Source organism: Ambystoma mexicanum, chromosome 6q, assembly GCF_040938575.1.
Source record: "Ambystoma mexicanum isolate Mex_15411 chromosome 6q, UKY_AmexF1_1, whole genome shotgun sequence".
In the NCBI taxonomy this organism is placed as follows: Eukaryota; Metazoa; Chordata; class Amphibia; order Caudata; family Ambystomatidae; genus Ambystoma; species Ambystoma mexicanum.
Window position 1 is genome coordinate 852,581,118 of NC_090937.1, and position 21,193 is coordinate 852,602,310.

A 21,193-nucleotide genomic window follows, 5' to 3' on the forward strand; every position below is an offset into this window, starting at 1 on the left:
AGTCCGTTGAAAAGGCTGCCCAAGCCGTACCTGGTCGGGTCATGTTAATCGGTGCGCATCTTCATTTCAAATACAAACCATTGTGAACACATTAAAATCTCGACCCTGGAGCCCACAAGGAGTCCCTGACGCGGAGCCGCCTCTCTGCTAACATTATACAATATGCTTAATGGCCAGCATTTTCTCCGGGCGGACCCGGTGCTGGACCCTGGTCTGGTTCCTGTTGTCCTGCTCCCCAAGTGAAATGATACTACTTCTGCATTTATATAGAGCAATGAACCCTGCTTTTTCTTATTGAACAGCTGAGTTTGGCCCTGCCGGGATTCGAACCTGTGTCCTCAGGTTCTGCCCAGATGTCAAAGTGAGTGCTCACTCCTGTCATGCAGCTCTACTTGTTGGTGGCCTTCCGCGAAAGAACGTCACTCTGTACCGCAACTTGCAATGCAGCCGGCTCTCCCTGAGCATCGCAAGGCCAGCTCTTATTCACCAGCCGCTCCCGAGTAATTTGTACCACAATTTATGATTGCAGGTGCCCATATTTAGCCCACATATCCCTGTGCAACGGCCCTGCTCGACCGTGACTCCCTTGAGAAGGCCATGATTAACCCCTTCGCCAGACCCTCAACCGCCACGTGAAACGTACTGAACCTGCGGTCTTTTCGGTCATAACTCCCCCATGGCCATCTTAATCCCATTTTTAGGAAACCTGCTATGCGCATCTGTTCCAAACGTGGTGAAAGACATCGTCTGGCCACCACGCAGGTTAATGCCCCATGACTGTAATGTAGGTGATCGTAATTGTGAACACCTTCTGCTCGTGCAGGAGCTGTACTGAATCATAATACCCTGCACACGTTCTAGCTCTACCTCCATCCATGCTGAAACCCGTACATTGCATTGCCCCTCTTGATGCCACTGGAACGTGGTACCTCTCCCCGATAGAAATTAAGACACACAAATGTAACCCATAAACTGATGGTGACACCCCCAGCCACGGATGCCGACCATCCTGCACCAGGTGAAGCCTGACATTTTGAATAAGTGGCACAACAGCCGCTCGGGATACCCTGGTTACTGTTTCCCCTTCATACGGACCTACCCCTACGCGCTATTGTGCACTAAGGCTGTTCCTCCAATAAACTCGCAGTTGCTAACTAGTAACATCCCCTTCTGAAACAATTGTCGGATTTGGCCAAAGGTTTCATCTCCAAAAGACATCACCCATAGTGCCCTAGAAACGGTGTGTTTTTAAAACCAATAGGGGCCTTCCACCACGCTGTGCGCGACCTCAAAGGAACTCCCTTTCTCCTGCATACCTAATGCGCAGCCTACCGACAAATAGCCGACAATTTAACCCCACGACCGCACTGGGAATGCGCCCTGTGCTCAAAAGGTGACATGGTATGTACATCATAGCGACCTACCTTCATAACACAACAACGACCATCCGCAACCCCAAGATGAATTTACAGAAATCATTTAAAAAGTGTATCCACCTTCATTATAAATGCACCCAATGCGCAGACGCATTTTTCTCATGAACCAAGCCGCACGTTCTAATTAACTCACTACTTGAAGTCACTGTGTCACTGTTTGCTTCAAATCCACAGTCATCCCCATCCGATGTTCTTCCTCCCCAACTTCTGAAACGGCATGGTACAACGTGGAAAGGCATCCTAGTTCACATTCATGTGATCACCCACGACACATGTTCCTGCACTCGTCAACCGCTGACTTACGAAACACCTCGTGTGTGGCGGAGGTCCTCGCTCATGCCCCTTGCAACTTTTCTCATATATAGGGAGACATCTTCACAACTTACTTTAAGATGTTGCCCCGCGTTGATACACTGCTACTGGATAATTCCAAACTCACACATTACAACAGTGCAGGGTCATTTCGGTAACTCATGTCATGTACTACTTTGCAGTTCTATGAGCTGTTTATATTAGAAGTGCTCCATAGATTTACCACAGACTGCATTTCCACAACCCATGCGGGGTAGTTACATAAGTTCATGCCTTGCAATATTACACAGTGGTCCTGTACTGGCAATAGCAACCCCCTACACCACTAGCCAAGAGTTCGCTGGAAATATCGACTGATGCCAGAGCAGGTGGCAATGCGGGATACGACGACACCATACACGCCGCAGTACAAACTAAAACAACTCACGGCAATCTACCAACACTCCAATATAGCACAGAACACTCCAGTGATGCACAGACGCCATGACCTATACTACTGCAAGCCCCACTACAGATTGTAACACAGAAAATCCCTAGCACACAAGCTGTTTACCATCATAATATTCGCTGGTGCCAAAGTACAACCTTCCTTTTATCAAAGGGGGCTTCCACTGTACAATACAACAGTTACAAATCTACGCAATTAAGTGCCACTCATTATGTTCATTCCAGTAAAGCATTAAGTTCAAATCAAAGGCTTAGCGCAGTGTGCATTTTTATAGTGCTATGAATTGTTACCCACAGTGTGTGGTGCTCATTTATCGACCTCGGAAGGATGAACGGCTAAGTTGTGCACTGCCGGGATTCGAACCTGCATTAGCAAGCTCTGCACAGATGTCAAGAGCTAGCGCTCTGCTCTCTGTGCCACTTGACCGGCTGGACGGGAGGCCTCAGACGTTTGGCAGAACCCCATTAGAAAAGTCTGTAAACATGAAGCGATGAACTCCAGGCTTGGGCACTATTTATTTATCAGCCCATTTAAAAACCGGGTGAACCATTTCAGATAAGCCCTACCTCTGGTGGCAAGCGGGATCGTGGGACGGGATCACGGGAGCCCCAGCCAGACTCTTGGTCCCCTCTCCGCTGTTGCTTGTTTGGATCGCCTGCGAGCAGGGCTATACTTCATGGAACATCCTGAAAAAGCCAATCCCCGCTCGCGTTATCTCCTGCCTGTCGCACACCATGCTGGAACACAGGCCAAGGGCAGCTCCCTGCTTTAGACTCGTACTTGGAAAGGACAAGAAAGGACAAGATGCCAGTCCAGCTTTCCTTACTAAAGGGCCTCTTTGACACTAGAATGGGTTATTTACTTCATCATGCGTGCCTTTGCAGTAACCTATATAGCAGAGAAATGACTGCGGCGCATAGACCTCGCGGCAAACGCTGACGCTCCGCGCCGACCCCCAACTCCAAAACTCCCCCAACTCAAGTCCGGTGGAGGAAATGCCCGCAGCCTCCCCGCCTAGCACCACGCATCAACTCCACACCCTACCTTAGGTAAACCCAACGAACTCCCGAATAGACGCCCTGCTCTTTCCGCCTCATGAGCAACTGGATTCCTTCCTGGGCTGTAATTTCTGTCACCACTGGACCGCTTCCTTCACCATAACCCCCGAACCAGGAGCAGGAAACTAACGGCACTTGCCCTCCAGAACGAAATCCTTCCTTTCTCTCCCAACAAAATCCTTCTTCCATGGCGGGTAGAAACAAATTCCTCAGCTGGCAGTTGGGCGTCCCACTGCTAAGGCAAGATGCTGCCTGCAGTGGGAAGCCTGCTAGTTTTAAGGGGGGTAGCCCCTCCCCTTTCCATTGTCGCCCTTCGTGGGCTTTTTCTCCATCTTGCCGCGCTGCTCCCTTTCGCGGGCTTTCCCTTGTTTTTGCCGCGCTTCCTGCGGGCAACTCCCCTTCATCCTGGGGAGGGGGAGGATAGGAGGAGGACACCGCCCGGGTTATCGTGGTGCCTCCTCCATTTTCGGATTTCGTCGTCGTCACTGCCTTTCTACTACTATAGGCCGGACTAGCGCTTAACACACTGAAGATTAGCTCACATAAAAGACATTTATCACGCCTCATGTGTTCTGTAAATACGAAATTACATATGTTGTGTATTCAAAGGGTTGAACAATGTGGGTATGAGTGTGGGAACTTTTTGGTTTATAGATCTTCAGTTCCCACAAAGTAAATCTAACATTTTTCTCTAGCTTACGTTTAAAATGTTATATGCCATTGTACAATAATTAAACACAGGAAAGACGTATATCTTAGACGAACCTTTCAAAAGGAATGCACTGGATCACCCCTCTGGTATTGAAAGTGTTAATGTCTACACGTGCAATGGTATTGGTCTAGACACACACACTACTCTCTCTTACACTCACTCCCACTCCCTCACACCCACTCTCTCACACTCATTACTGCATCTAATAGATATGGAGGCTGCTTTCCTTTCAGGCTGCCTGATGGCTCTATCATAACTCGTTCATGCAGAACCTTAACCAAACCATTCAACTTTGGACATGACAGTGTAAAAATCACACATCCAGCAGCCTCTTCCCTTCCATGAGCTCCGGATGAATTTTATTTTATACAAGCATGTCTAAAGCTGAGACTGGGTTATGAATGGACCAGGAATGAGAAGGTAAAGGGTTTGCAAAGCCAGGTAGGGGGCTCGCCTACAGGGATGTCTGGAGATTTCCAGGTGGGCCTCTATTTTATTTCCAAATGTTCTCATAGTAGAATTCGTGGGCTTTACTCAAAATTAATAGTATGGGCCTCTTTGAAAATTATTTCCAGGGCCTCTTTTGGTTCCCAGTCCACCCCTGTTTGTCATGCGTTGCGGATAATGATCACTGTCTGATGCACTCTTAGAATCAAATCCAAACGCCATTTAGAAGTCAATGGGCCTCATTACGACGCAGGCGGTAGAGGTTTAACGGCGCCGGTAGAGCTGCCGGTGCCATTAACCTTCTACCGCCTCATTACGAGGTCTGCTTGCGGGTCCTGCTAAGGACGTCTGGTAAAACAAGGTGTCCTTAGCGGGACCCGCTAGCAGACCAGGATGCTAAAAATGGGCCTGTCATTAAGGGGCCCGTTGTTAGCATCCTCTCCATTCCCATTGAGCCCTATGGGGGCTCAATGGGAATGGGGATGTACTGGGTCCGGGTTCCTGGAATGGGGAAATACAGGGCCCTCCAAGGTCGGAATGGCCCGGTATTCCCCATTCCAGGAACGCGGAACTGGTACCCGGTGTGGGGGTAGCCATGCCACTAAAATACTCGTAATGAGGCCCAATGTCATGAAATGTGCCCCAAGCCAGTGACTCACTTAAGGCCTAAGTGCAGAGCGTGCTGCATGCAATGCCGCGGTCAGTTGCTTAACCCGTGTCCACGCATACGCTGTTTCTGCCAATTCAGAACCAAAAGGAGGGGTTCAATGAGAATGACAGCGAGCTAGAGGTGACAGTGCCAATGACCCACCCACCACAAGCAAGATCTGAGTATTTTGGTCGGAGCTGAGACCCACCACAAGCAAGTCGGAGCTAAGTGTACAGCCACAATTTCTTATTGGTGCAGTAATTCAGAAGCCGTGCAATACATGTGTCCCAAAACGTTGGGACATAGAACTACCTACTAGGATTTCCTTTCATCCTGTATTACTGTTTTTGCATATCCTTGCCTATCCCGGGTTGCAATAATTCACAAAATAAGTATAGCTTGACGGGCAAAACAGGCAGACAGATGAATATATAGGTAGCTCCTGCCTTGTGTGTTGGGAGACTAGGCAGGCAGGCATACAGCATACACATGGATTGTTAGGCAGCTACTGCCCTGTGTGTTAGGGGACTAGACGGGCAGGCATACAGGCAAACAGAAATATGGATAGGTAGCAACGGCCCAGTGTGTTGGGGGACTAGGCAGGCAGACAGAACCATGGCTAGGTAGCTAGTGCCCTACGTATTGGGGACTATACGGGCAGAAAGAAGGATGGATAGGCAGCTAATGCCCTGTGTGTTGGAGGACTAGACAGGCATACAGGCAGACAAATGGATTGTTAGGCAGCTACTGCCCTGTGTGTTGAGAGACTAAGCAGGCAGGCATACAGGCAGACACATGGATTGTTAGGCAGCTACTGCTCTGTGGGTTGGGAGACTAGGCAGGCTGCCATACAGGCAGATATAAATATGGATAGATAGCTACTGTCCTGTGTGTTGGAGGACTAGGCAGGCAGGCATACAGGCAGACACACAGGAAGACACATGGATCGTTAGGCAGCTACTGCCCTGTGTGTTGGAAGACTAGGCAGGCAGGCATACAGGCTGACACATGGATTGATAGGCAGCTACTGCCCTGTGTGTTGGGATACTAGACAGACAGGCATACAGGCAGACACATGGGCCCTCATTACAACCTTGGCGGAGGACCATGGTGCTATCAGCACCATGGTCCATGCCGCTAAGGTTGCAATTCCGCCATGGTGGATGGCGGAATTACCGCCCCATTCCAAGGTGAGTGGGGCGGTAATTCCCCATTCACCAATGGCCCCTTCCCCATTCCCATTTTTGCCCCATAGGGCATAATGGGAATAGGGAAAGGCGATAATTACGGCACCGTAAATTACGGTGCCGTAATTATCGCCAAGGTCCCTTTGCGGCATGGCTTTTAACGGCTGCAAAAAGCAGCCGTTAAACAGCCATCCCGCAAAGGGAACCTTGTAATCAGGCGTTAAGGGTCGGCGCTGTTTACGGCGCCGTAAACCCCTTAACGCCTGAGTCGGAATGAGGCCCATGGATTGTTAGGCAGCTACTGCCCTGTGTGTTGGGAGACTAGGCAGTCAGTCAGGCATAGAGGCAGATACATGGATTGTTAGACAACTACTGCCTGTGAGTTGGGATACTAGGCAGGCAGGCATACAGGCAGACACAGGGATTGTTAGGCAGCTACTGCCCTATGTGTTGGGGGACTAGACCGGCAGGCATACAGGCAGACAGAAATATGGATAGGTAGCTACGGCCCGGTGTTTTGGGGGACTGGGCAGGCAGACAGAACCATGGCTAGGTAGCTACTGCCCTGCGTGTTGGGGGACTGAAAAGGCAGACATACAGGCAGACACAGGGATTGTTAGGCAGCTACTGCCCTGTGTGTTGGAGGACTAGACAGGCAGGAGGCAGGCATACAGGCAGACACATGGATTGATAGGCAACTGCTGCTGGTGTGTTGGGGGCTAGGCAGGCAGGCAGGCATGCAGGCAGACGGAAGGATCCATAGGTAGCTACTGCTCTGTGTGTTGGAGCACTAGACAAGAATGGCATACAGGCAGGCACATGGATTGTTAGGCAGCTACTGCCCTGTGTGTTGGGAGACTAGGCAGGCAGGCATACAGGCAGACACACATGGATTGTTAGGCAGCTACTGCCCTGTCTGTTGGGAGACTAGGCAGGCAGGCATACAGGCAGACACATGGATTGTTAGGCAGCTACTGCTCTGTGTGTTGGCAGACTAGGCAGACAGGCATACAGGCAGACACATGAATTGTTAGGCAGCTACTGCCCTGTCTGTTGGGAGACTAGGCAGGCAGGCATACAGGCAGACACATGGATTGTTAGGCAGCTACTGCCCTGTGTGTTGGGATACTAGGCAGTCAGGCAGGCATACAGGCAGACACATGGATTGTTAGGCAGCTACTGCCCTATGTGTTTGGAGACTAGGCAATCAGGCAGGCATAAAGGCAGACACATGGATTGTTAGGCAGCTACTGCCCTGTCTGTTGGGAGACTAGGCAGGCAGGCATACAGGCAGACACATGGATTGTTAGGCAGCTACTGCCCTGTGTGTTGGGAGACTAGGCAGGCAGGCATACAAGCAGACACATGGATTGTTAGGCAGCTACTGCCCTGTCTGTTGGGAGACTAGGCAGGCAGGCATACAGGCAGACACATCGATTGTTAGGCAGCTACTGCCCTGTGTGTTTGGAGACTAGGCAGTCAGGCAGGCATACAGGCAGACACATGGATTGTTAGGCAGATACTGCCCTGTGTGTTGGCAGACTAGGCAGGCAGGCATACAAGCAGACACATGGATTGTTAGGCAGCTACTGCCCTGTGTGTTGGGAGACTAGGCAGGCAGGCAGGCATACAGGCAGACACATGGATTGTTAGGCAGCTACTGCCCAGGCAGGCATACAGGCAGACAGGAGGATGGATAGATAGCTAGTGCTACCTATTAGGGAAGCTGAGTCACACTTCACGCTTCTGTTATTAACTGTCATGTTTGGTACGTGCACTTCTTTCCTGAAGGCTAGATGCAGTAATGGGTTTTGCTGAAAATTAACTTGCTATGTGCAAACATGTATGTTTTATTTTGCTGTGACCTATTAATTTGCACATACAGGTGAGTTTGCAAGTAGGAAAGGAACCACTCAATTATGTGTGTCTATTGCGTGCTAATCAATCGCAGTCACGTCTGAATATGGCATGCTACTATTCTCCATATTGCTACATCCTTCTCTTGATCTTTCGCCCCCTGAGCACCATTGTCCTATTTTGCTCCTACCGCTTCCCTGTAAACCTCTTGCACAGGCTGTTTACACCCCACTCTCTCCCACACTTGACCCATTCTATCTCTTACTCCCTCTTTAATCTTGTTTCCCCTCTGCTCACTCCCATGGGACTGCTCTCCTTCCCACTGGGAATATGGTCTGACCATCACATCATAACCTTTAACATTGAAGCAACCCCGCAAATCCCGACACCAATAGCCCCAGCAATCCCGACTAGAAGCAAAAAGGACATAACTAAGGAGAAACTCCTCCCATTGTTACTCCCTTCCCTTAATGCAGCCACTAACACCTGCTCTGATCCTACCTCCCTAGCAGACACCTATAACCAAACAATGCTAACGGCCATTGACTCTATAGCACCCATCAAACTCAGGAAGGCCAAACCACAAGCACATCTTAACTCATGGTTCACCCCACAGTTAAGAATGCTCCGCAAAGCTAAACGTTGTGCTGAAAATCGATGGAAAAGCCACCCTTCTGACGAGCACAAAGATGGTTTCCTTCTTGCCTCACTCACTTATAAAGATGCTATCATCACTGCAAAAAAGGAATCGCTTAACAACCGCATTCTGCAAGCTGATTCCAACACAAAGGAACTGGTGTGCTAACATTCAAGCAGCCTTACTAAATCAAATCTCCACAATACAAGCGAAAATTAAAGATAAGCAGGACAGCCTGAAGTGCGACAACCGCTCACACTCCCCTGCTAGGGCCCTCCCTCTAGACACTGCTAATACCAAACTATTTGCCTTCTCGCCACTTACCGTTACCGAGGTAGAAAATATCATCCTGAGAATTAAACCATCCAACTGCCAAGTTGACCCTTACCCAGCCCCCATTATTAAGGACTCGACGCATGATCTGGCCCCATTCATTACGGCCTTCATCAACTCCTCCTTTAAAACAGGTATTGTCCCGGACAACCTTAAGGACGCTTCGGTGATCCCACTGCTCAGAAAACCATCCCTAGACCCAAGCATACCCACTAACTTCCGACCTATCACCACAGTTCCGTTTCTGCTTAAGATTTTAGACCGTGCAGCATACCTTCAGATCCAAAACTATTTGGAATCTAAAAACTTGCTAGGTCTACGACAATCCGGATTCCGCCCCAGACACGGGACGGCGACTGCTTTAATAGACCTAAAAACCCAAATTGAGGTATTAAAGGATCAGGGCAAACTAGCAATGCTATTACTTCTCGACCTTTCAGCCGCATTTGATTTGGTCAACCACCAGATCCTTTGCAAGCACCTCCACTCTGCTGCCAACTTCTCATCCTCTGCTGCGGCTTGGATCAAATCATTTTTGAGCAATAGATCCATGAGAGTCTTTGCCCCATCCGCAGCCGTGGACCCTTCCCCAATTCACTGTGGCGTACCTCAGGGATCTTGCGTGTCACCTACACTCTATAACATTTTCACGAAACCACTCTTTGATGTGCTTGACTATCTGGGTGTCTCCTACACTAACTATGCGGACGACACCCAGATACTCATTCCCATCACAGGTAATTATCTAGCTGACACCAAGGACCTTAACGACGTCTACCTGGTCATCCAAGCTTGGATGGCCCAACACAAGTTATGCCTAAATGACGACAAAACGGAGCTCCTGATCCTGGGCACTGCACAACACCTGAGCAGACTAGAGCCGTCCTATCAGTCATTCACTATAGACAGTAACAACATACAAGTCTCGAAAGATACTAAAACATTAGGTTTCTACCTTGACGCTACCCTATCTTTAACCCGACATACAAATGCTGTCAGATCTGCTTCTGCATACACATGCAAACTCATTGCAGCCTGCAGACCATTTCTTACCACCTGCAATAGTGTCACATTAGCTAGAACCCTCATCATGGCAAAAATTGATTACTGTAGTGCTCTTTACCTAGGCACTAGCCAAGAGAACCTGAACAAACTCCAAACAACCCAAGACAATGCCATTCGTGCTGCCCTAAACATTCCCCGCAACCACCACATCACAGAATCTAGAACCAATCTAAAGTGGCTACCTGTCAAGCAGAGAATTTCACTAAAAACACTTGCCCTTACGCACAAATGCCTGGCTAACAAGGCCCCTATCTACCTCGGCAGTCGGCTGTCGCGCCACTCGACCTCCCGACCACTAAGAACTACCCAGTCCCGTCTAGCGATCCCTAGGTTTAAACTGCAAAAAGCGGGGGGCTCAAGCTTCCCTGTCCTAGCCTCCAAGCTATGGAACTCCCTCCCCATTACAATCAGAGCTGAAGACTCATTTAACACATTCAAAGTCAAAACCAAATCCTGGCTTTTCGACCAGCTTTAAGTCCTCTCAGCGCCTCTGTCTTACATACCCTGACCTGCTGACCTCTGTTATTATTTAGCGGCACTGAAACCACTGTAATATATGTAGATAGAATCCATGTTAAGTCGCCTGTTTTTATGTAAATTAATGTAATTTTATCTCTGTATATATACATATCTGTAACCTTCTACAAATTCCGCCCTGATGCCTCTGGGCCTGATGGTTTGCGCGTTAAAAATAAAACAAATACAAATGTCCTTACCTCTGCTCACCACACCAAACAATCTTCCCTTGTAATTCTGCTTGAATGTTTCTCTATGTGTAACTGTTGGTCACTCTATTCCCTGCTCACCCCTCCCCACTCTTGGTGTCTCTGCCACTGCACTTTCTTGGTTCTCCCACTATATGTCTGACTAGTCCTATTCTGTCTCCTGGGTGGCTGCTCATACCTCGCCTCCTGTCCTCATGCTCCACCTCGCTCTTCTTCTTTTCTCTTTATAGTACGACTGTTTCCTCCATCGTTCCCTCTTTTGTTTTGAGTTTTCACATCTGCGCTATAGGCTCCCAAATGTTGCTTTCCTTCTTTTCCTTCATTGACCAGCTTGACTCTTTTGTCTCTGTCTTTCCATTATCGAAGGCTGGTTACTCTCCTGCTCCCTGCACATAAACTCCACTTTTGTGCAGCGCCTTTGCCTAAGTATGGTCTTCCGCCCGTATGTTTGTTTCCCTATATTCCTCTCCCATTCGCTGACTGATATATTAGCATGACCTTTGACCCCTCTCTCACCTGTCCCTCCATTTTCTGATATTGCCCCCACGTGTTGCTTTCACTTTTCCAATAACCCCACAGTCAACCAATCTCTAAGTATCCAGGCAAGAAAGACTCTGATTCCTTCCCTTATTTTCTCTCTTCTAGACTACTTTTCACCCATCCTTTTTACTCTCCATGCCTAGGCTCTCCCCCGAATGCAATCTGTTCTCAATTTAGGGACTTGTCTTCTTATTCATATCACCCATACATGGGGCCTCATTATGACCCAGGCGCTAAGTGTTTAACAGCGCCGTAAAAGGCCGCGGCGCAGTTAAACACCTAGCGCCTAATGACGAGGTCCCTTTGCGGAACCCGACCTTAACGGCTGGTTTTACCAGCCGTTAAAGTAGGGACCCGCAAAGGGACCTTGGTGCTAATTTCGGTACCACAATTTGCGGTACCGTAATTAGCGCCTTCCCCATTCCCATTGAGCCTTATGGGGCAAAAATGGGAATGGAGAAGGGCCATGGAGGCATGGGGAATTACCGCCCCACCAACCTCGGAATGGGGTGGTAATTCTCCATTCCGCCATGGCGAACTCCGGCATGGACCCTGGTGCTAATAGCACCATGGTTTAGCGCCGGAGTCCTAATGAGGCCCATTATGTTAGTTTGAAATCTAACTTGCAGCGCCACTGTGGGCCTCATGTAGAGTTAGCAGTTCTTTCCTCTGGAAATATGGCCACAAGCAAATACCTTTAAGACATATAATAAACACGTCCCGGTAGATTCCATCAGGGTTTGCTATCGTAAATGCATGTGGTCCTCATCGCATGCGTTAAGGTTGTATAATAATACTAATAATAATTATAATTATAATTAAAGAAATAATAATTATAATTATTGAAATTTTTCCACACAAAACCAGGCAGCTTTGTCCAGTTTCTATATTGAAACTCTGAACTTATCAGCGCAGTGGCGGTAATTCCATTATCACCCCTTCTCTAACGCACTGCCAAACACTAAATGAGGCCCAGAGTCTCTTCTTACACCGAATTTCTCTTGTCAGTCTCCCACCTTCAACCTATTCACACGTCTTTCATTTGTCTAATTTGTCCTCGCTCACCCAGCCAGCAACTACTCTCGTGTTTCCTCTTCCCTCACCTCGCGTCACTGACTTGCTGTAAACACGGGACTCTAGTTGTGATACTTGTGTACTGGTTATACATGTTTTCAAGGCCTGGCCACTCTCTACCTTCCGCCATTGTTAGTTGCTCTTTGTTCACTTTTCCACCACCTCTTCATCCGCTTTCGTCAGGCTGCTTCTCAGCCGCCTTGTGCTCATGCCGCTTCCACATTGCCTCCCCGCTAGCTGTCAAACTATCTCCCCCTCCCCCAGCCTGCTCATCCGCAGCACTTGCCACCTTCTGCTCTCATCATCTGTCATTGTTTCCTCAAGCTATCACCGTCCTTGTTTTCTCTCATTTATGTACTCCTACTATAATTATGCACCAGGCTTTTCTTAAGCGCTTTGTGAAACCCAATCAATGAATGAACACACGTTCTTTTTCCTTTTAAATGGCAAATCAGGTGCTCTCCTTTTCTACAGCCTATGCACTGTAGTCCTAGCCACTTTTAAAGAGTGGTATCGACAATGGGCTATATTTTCTATGGAGAAATGCCATGTATGGAATATGCATTCTTATTTATGTAATGATGCATTTTGTCCTCTTAAATATATTCATGTGTTTCTAGGTGGACCTGCACGAAGTCCATCGTTTTAGCATTTAATGGCGGTGAGCAGTAATTGTAAATTGTAATTGTTTATTTGTAAAGCGCTTATACACAAGTGAAGTGCTTCAAAGCGCTTCAAGGCGGGAAGGGAACAAGGGAATTCAGTCGTCATTTGGAGGCCTTGAGTTTCCGAATTATCTAACAAAAATAACTAGCATACAGGGCACAGAGGCATATCTACTAGTGAAGTGCTTGGCAACGGGTGAGGGGAGAAAAATGGGCGGGGGAAGAGGGAAGGGTACATACAGAGCAATAAACTACAGTACAGGTCTGGCGAGCATTTCAGGTTGCTTGGTGGTTGGTCATCCAATGCGCCTATGCATGAGTATATCGAGCACGACCAGGTTAGGGAGGGGACACAGGGGGAGGACTAGACAGACTTCCTAGGCTTAGAACATTCAAGGTCGTGTACGTGCGCAGAACAGGAAGTGTGAGGGAGGGAGACAAGTGTGCCCAGTCCAGACACAAGTGAAGTGCTGGGTGTGCACTATACTGTCACAAATTCAATAGGACGAAATGAGGCTGTGGCTGCAGTCTCAGGTCAGTATTATTCCTAACTACTGTGTAAAAGGGGAAAGGCACATGTGCTTTGGATTTCATGTAAAGAGCTTCAGTAACTATTATCATGTTTAACTATATTATTCTCCTTAGCATTCTAGATTGGCTGTTGCCCCGCTATGCTCATTGTGTGCCCCATTGTATTTTCTGACCTTAGCACTGTATGAAGTGGTTGCCAAAGTTGAATTGTTTGACCTAGTTTATTTCCTAGTTTAAATGTTGCCTCACTGTATTTTGGTCCTTAGAATCCCAGATCAATTGTTTGACCACTGCATGAATTGTTTGCCCCAACACTCTCTTCTTTGCTCCCAAACATATTATACGCCATAAAACTATGCCACTCTCACAATTTAAAATCCCTCTCTTCAGACCTAAAACAACGGAAATCTACTCTTCTACAACCAATTTACATACCACTGCTGCCCTGGCCAATGCAATCTAGCACCCTGGGCACACACCAATGCCCTCGATACAGACCACCACCATAGACACAGACCACCACACCAGACCACCAGGCACAGTACCTGGGTACCTCTGGATTGCATCGTTTACACATCATCAAAGCTATCTTGCCTTTTCCCTCTCCCCCAATAACCTAACCCACACCCTATCTTTCAGATCTGTCAGAGCGTTTGGTGACCATGCAAAGGGCAGTTGTGTGGGATATAATTTTACGCTGTTTTACCGTCACATAGTTTAGCCATTTTTACAGCAAACAAAGGCAACAAATACCGTTATGATTGCCTGTTCTAATTGAATTGGTGCACATTGTTACACGGGACATGTTTCTTTCACTTTTTGGCAAATTTAAATCACCATTCGCTAGTGGCAATCAAATATCCGACATGAGTTTAATAGGGGAATCCAAATCCCGTCCATCCATGACCTTAAGAAGCTAGAAGAGGTAACAACATATAGACACCCAGGCCCAAGGCAGTCATCAGTAAATTCTGATTCTGCAGCCCAATGGAAGTGCAGGATGATGGCCCGGGTTTGACGATGTTCATGATCCAGGCTGCTTTGTGCCATACTGTTTCTGACAGTGGCAGCCACATTTGGCCAATGTGAGTTAAAAATGCAGGCACTTGGCAAATGGGATCTAATTCACAAGACCCTAACCCATGATGCAGTGTGTGATACAGTCTTTCCTAATAGAAAGGACGTGGTGTCATAATAACGTAAAAGTCAGGACACATTTACAAGGAAACTATATACACCATCGTGTGACGCTATGGCAATGTACTTTTTTGTTTGCATTAATTGATATTTTGTATCACACCACAATGCACAGTATATGGCCTCAGAGTGCAGGCAGGAATAGTAGGGCAGAGGATTAGTCCAGGAAAGGTTGCAGAACAAAGACATCTTTATGGGAAAGTGAAAAGGGCAGAATCCCCAGGCCTCCACCTGAGGAGCGTTCTCTGCATGGCTGCCTGATGCAATGATGTCTTTTTACCATTAACATGTTAGGATATATTAGAGTACACGTGTGAGGATATAAACCTGCTACCCCACTGTTGTTGACAAGTACATTCCATTGAGATCAATCAATCATGTATTGCTCCCTGTATTCGCGATAGGGAATTCAGTTTGTGTATTTACTATAGTACAACTCTTGTATCTTTTTTACATTTTTGTGGACAATGTATTGATCAATTGTAAAACCAAAGTTGAAGTGCATATTGATACATTTGAGTGACACTTTGGTTCTTATGATAGCTTAGTGTTAACCACTTGTTACCGAGATCCTTGCTCATATACCAGATCGCAGTACCACATTCTGGCAAGGGTGACTCACCCTTTCCTATGTCTGAGGTTGATAAACTTGCGTGTAGATAAACTTTGGGGATAGTAATACCTTGTAAAGGGTCAACTCCAAAATCCAATATGAAAAAAGCTCCAAAGGAGAGTGAATGAGCTTTGTCAGAACAAGCAATTTTAATGCACCTGACCAGAAGGGGTTAGTCAGCTTTGTGAAGCTGAGAACTAACCATTCCTTGCCGGTCTCAAAACACTTACAGCTTTTATAAACAGAATTACATGATTTACAAAATTACACATTCTAGTTACAATGTCATCTCACAATCCCCATTGGCTAACCATAAACATAAAATCTAATTATCCCTTACATTCTCTAATCCCATTGGATACATGTTGCTAAGCACAATTTCCTTTCCATGTGGTCTCTGACATCCCGAAACATAATTAGTTTATAAACTCAGAACAGTTAACTTGCCCCATTTAACACAGAAACAATAACCCCATATGTGATGTGCAAGACCTTTGTCAGAATGCTTTCAAACAAGAGGAGGGAGAGAAACAAGGAATCATTGTTTTCATCCAGCAATAAACATGTTATCGTCCCAGGTGCGCTGGCGTCCCATATTATTCCCTCTACATTCCTTCACATCACCTTATATGCGACTACCATCTCAGATCATACAGCCTTCAGCAAACATCCTGCTTATCTTGATGAGAGCCCAAACGAAACCCACAAAAGACAGGCAAACTCTGGCCTCTCGCACCCCTTCCATGTCTTTTATTAACTAGCCCCAATTCGACTCACCTTAACAACAAGACTCCATGCTCCCAGGAATATTATTCCCTGTATCCACAAACCCATCTAGTCATTAACCCGAGACCTTATGACACTTCATTTAATCCTTGTCTCAAGTGACCATTTGATATTATCAGCATCTGCCCAAATGCAGTCTGCTTCCTTCCCCCTTCCTTGACCCTGTCACCCACCTCTCCAGGCCAAACAAAGTTCATCACCATAAACCAAAGACACTCCGATCTACTGAAACTCCAGCTATAAGGGACCTGCGATATGTGATATTTCCATATTACTCACAACAAACCCCTACTTTCACATCCCAAAACATGTCTTCAATCTGAGCCATTGTCGAGCCCCACGTATACCATGTTCCAAACTACCACATCACCTCACAGTGTACATTGCGCAATAATAGTGTCCCACATGACTTCTGATTATGTTATCGCATGATGCAAATCTAAAATATATCCAGAACTAAACAAAAGTAACACTTAGCCCAATTCCTCTAACTACACCAAACACATACTAAATTGCCACATTACACCTAATCTAACAGCACTACTAATCTAATGCAACATGCGCAACCTAAGCCTCTTTCCAGCTTGGCGATATTGAATGTGAATCCCAACAACCTACTGTGTTGCAAAACAAAGATCACACTAGCGATAAAAATGAACATACAATGAGTATGGTACACTTGTAGAGCACACTTCATCCTGAAGAGGGTTGAAAAAATTGGGCAGCAATCCACAAGGTGCGAGTCTGGGGAAGGATTAGGTTGGCAAATTCAAACATGTGGAACCAAAGTGTTGATGCTCATAGTCCAGCTTTATCACCAGACGATACAGTGCTACTGGACAAATCATCTTATTTCATTGAATAGCACTGTGCTGTCTACTGTGAACATGTTTGCCCTTCACATTTTGAAGGAGTTGTTTAGGGCATTGCCTGCTCCTTCCTTTTCTGTAGGCCATTTCATTGGAAGTGCTCCTAGGCAGAAAAGAGCCATCCCAATATGACAGACCTGTGGCAAGCCTATTTTCAGGTCTGCTTATTTGTCGCAAAAAAGGATTGCTTTTTATACACTTTCAAATGTTCTTCTGTACATCATGAATAACAGCCCACACATCTGTGCCTTGGTGTCTTTAAAGGTTTAAAATGCAATGCAATGGAAAAACCCAGATGAGATTTGTTGGAATCATATCACTTCTGGTACGTGTATAGTTCCATTGGTGAGGGAGACAATTAAGCCAGCATCGTTCACCTTTGCCATAACATTCTTCTATAAAGTTCTTTATTTTTAAAGATTGGGGTGTAATGGGAGATGTGTCCTTGTCAGTTTTCCAAAACAGTGTATTAGTTTAGATCATGCAAGTCAAACATGCACAAATACTTACACTTTGTTATATGACTAGAACTAGATACAGTTTGGTAAAGTCCAGAAATTGCACACTAGGCTCAATTCGTTGCTTAACCTCTTAATGAAAGTGTGTGATCCTGGGCAATTCAACCAACCTGTCACGTTTGCCAGTGCCTAAAGACTTCACAATTGTTGGTCCTGATGAGTGATTTAGTTCTCTGTGTAGGCTTAAAAAACCACACTCATGATTCAACTGACTATAGTGTTGCTTCATGTATAATAGTGACCAGACTATTGATGGTGTCACTGGTGTTCTCTAGGATAGCTGTGCTTTCTGATAAATGTGGCTCTTCGTGCTGGCACCAGTGGATCTCTGGGATAGGTTCATTGCGCCTTCCCTTGGGGGTTCCCGTTCATAGCCACAGATGTTCTCGACCAGGTACCTCTTCTGATAATTGTGGCGCAATGTGCTGGCGCCCACGGATTGTCTTGGATAGGTATATCGTGCTTGCACTCAAGGGTGACTGCTCATACCCAAAAGGTGTTCTCTGGATCATTGTGGACCATACTGCTGCCACCGAGGGGGGCCCCCTCCCAAAGTAAGAGACAAGGCTCCATAGCTGCCATTCTCCAACGCCAAATCCTGCCCCTTTGGCATTGCATCCTATACCCATGTTGAAAAAACCATGACATGGTTCCTACGGTACTAGTAACACCCTGTTCTGATTAAGTTTATCAATAACACACACTGTGTAAATTCTCACTGTCATTATGCTCATGTTGCCTTAAGCAAATAATGTGCTGTTAATAAAAGTGTTGTGCCGCATAAAAACATTAAAAACGTACGATATGATATGGCATTTATAACTCACCAGTACTCAAGTGTTTCTAGGCGCCAATGTTACATTCAAATCGGTGTTGCTTGATGTTAAACTAGCTTCAACACTGCCTGAAAATAAGTTTAATGTTCTCAAATGTGTTCGCCTGAAGGCAGCCTCTGTGGTGTATACCTGTTTAAGAACTGCGTGTTGTCATGTTATATCATACCCTTGACAACCAATGAAAAATGCATCCATTGGCTTCAAAAGGTGGCAGATGATGTGTCCTGCATTCTGTATGAATAGTTAACCCCTTTAAGTTCGTTAACCCCTTTTCGTTCTGCTTTAGCATTCCATGCAATCATGTCTAAATGAATGGCAGATGTGTTTGCCAATTAAACCCCCTCTGTAAACAGAGGCACAGCTTTCCCAAACAGAAGGGCAGCTTTGCCGGTGTTTCCAAGTAACTCTCAGAACAGACCACACGTTTAGCTGGCATCCTTTTGTTTTAGAGATATGGGACGGGCACTGAGGCAATGCACGTCAGCATCCAATGTCTCGAACTCACACTGGCACCCCATTGCTAGCGAAAGCAGCGTCGCCTTTTACTACATTTCTCAAGTGTTACCATTCCAATCCGAGAAAAACGCAAATGTGTTGGTTTGCCTGTGGAAATACCTGTGACAGATTGTAGCCAGCTCGTCTTGGGGAGCTGGTAAGTGCAGTTTATCTGCAGTCACATCAAAGTGTACACTGAAAGGGTGACATCTTGAGCTGCTTCCTGGGGGATTATACTCTTGGTTGACTCAGCTGAGAAATGCATTATTTCCAAACGTCAGGTCATTCTTACTACCTAATCTGTTCTCTTTGCTCGTTCACGTTGTGTTCCAACTCTCATACCATTACGTATCACTTTTCTCTCCCTTCTTTCATCTGTTTACACAGAAAGGAGAGGCTGGTTGCCAGAAGGAAACCACAAAAAGACAAAGGCCAGCAGGAAGAAAGCGAGAGCCAGCCCCGGGGCTGCAAGCAGGGTTCGAGCACTTCAGGATGAAAGCAGCCCCTCTGAAGATTTGCAACAAAGCCTGCTGACCGGAAATGAACTACAGGAAGGAGAGGGCGTCAGGGGTCCGGAGTCAGAGAGCTGAGAAACTGCCACGGCAAGGGGCTGCCCACTGCATGCCGTGGAACTCTAATGTCAGGACAAAAGCGATACTTGGCAGGAACTGCTTTGTTAAGGGACGAGAGAGGGGACCCCTTTCATGCTCCCACTTCATGAACTTCAAAAGCAACAAAATGGCGCCCACTGGTCTTAACGGCCATGGCCAGCTGAGATCTGAAAAAAACATGTGCCATCTTTTAGCAAACAGTGGCATAATTCTTTCTTAGCGACTGGACACTATTTGGAGTGCAACGTAACATTTATTTAGTAAATTCTTACATAAAAAACAGCATACAAATTGGAATACATGTGCTAATTTAAGTGTTTTCTCAGTGAATAAATGGAGAGGTATGAACGGTTGTTATATAAAAGAATATAATCCTTATAACAAAACTGTGGGTCATGTTATGGGGTGAAATTTGCCGGCCAAATGGTGATGTTGCACCAAAACTGGAGTTTTAGTCCAGACTTTGCAACTAAGTGCATTAGAATTAAAGTAGTGATCACAAGAGGCCTTCTCTGGGACACAAGGAGCAAGTACACAGCATCCTCAGGCTCATTCACTGAGGGCCTTCCTCTAGTTTGCCTGGGATATTTCCTATGCAGCACGATGAGGAATTCCCATTGGTCCATTGTATTTTCTCCACTCTGGGGCATAGGCTGGGGCAAACAACCTCCTCTCCCATGAACGATACAAAGAATATACACCAATGGGCCCCATTCATGGAAAAGTGTGCATTTCTACAGCAATTGCCGCATGCCGAGACCGATACTGCGCGAGCCTGCCGGCAGGATAAAAAATGCATGCACTGCGTATTCATGGAATGTACGGCGCAAAGTAACCGTATTCGCAAGTCACGCCCAAACGCCCGAGACACGCCTCCATGCAAAGCATAAACAGCCAGAATAGCTACCTTTGCGTGCTCCCCTGCAAGCAAGCCTGCATCATGGGTACCCTGTGCAGAGTTCCCCATAACTGTTGCCCCACCCCGACAACATGCATATGAAAATTCGTAATTCGGGTTAAACCCGGAAAATCTGCGTGCAAACCCCCGTAAACTGTTCCTGCACCCTGCTACACTAAGTATGCGCACCCCTAAGTTAGATCGAGGCCCCTGTTGCGTACACGCACCACTAAATCTGACATGTAATCCCACTTCTGCACTGCGATTCCTATGCACAAGTGTCTTTACACCTGCCTTCAGGTGGCTTAGCGATCGAGGGGTTTGCATGGCCATTTCTATGCCGAGAGGCTGCGCAGGTGGTTCCATGAATATGTGTAGTTTGGTGCAATTGTGGGTGGGCGAGGGATTGCCTGCCGGCCGTCCCTCGGCACGCCCACTTTTTTTTCATGTTCTTCCACATTTTCGGTGTTCCGCCCCCTTCCCAGTCCTCTCTGCGTGGTGCCTCGCGGAAGCCACTCAACTGCTCGCACAGACGTGTCAAGCCTGTGTGAACTCCACGCAAGTCCTGAGAAAGTCCAGCGAATTCTATTCCATGAATAGACAAACAGGATTTCACACGTGGTTTGGCACGCAAATTCCCTATTTTCCACGCAGATAATTCCATGAATTGGGCCCCATGTGTGGAGCAGAGTGT

The 21,193-nt window shown here is 46.8% G+C and overlaps 1 protein-coding gene across 1 annotated transcript in view; it reads left to right on the plus strand.

The window, feature by feature from the left end:
- SMIM31 (small integral membrane protein 31) overlaps positions 1–19,987 on the plus strand; it is a 188,039-nt gene extending 168,052 nt beyond the window's left edge. Inside the window, exon 2 of the mRNA XM_069631378.1 lies at positions 19,378–19,987. Coding sequence (XP_069487479.1) covers positions 19,378–19,580 — 203 coding nt within the window. The 3' untranslated portion in view covers positions 19,581–19,987. The remainder of the gene's footprint in view (positions 1–19,377) is intronic.
- The last annotated feature ends 1,206 nt before the right edge of the window (positions 19,988–21,193 follow it).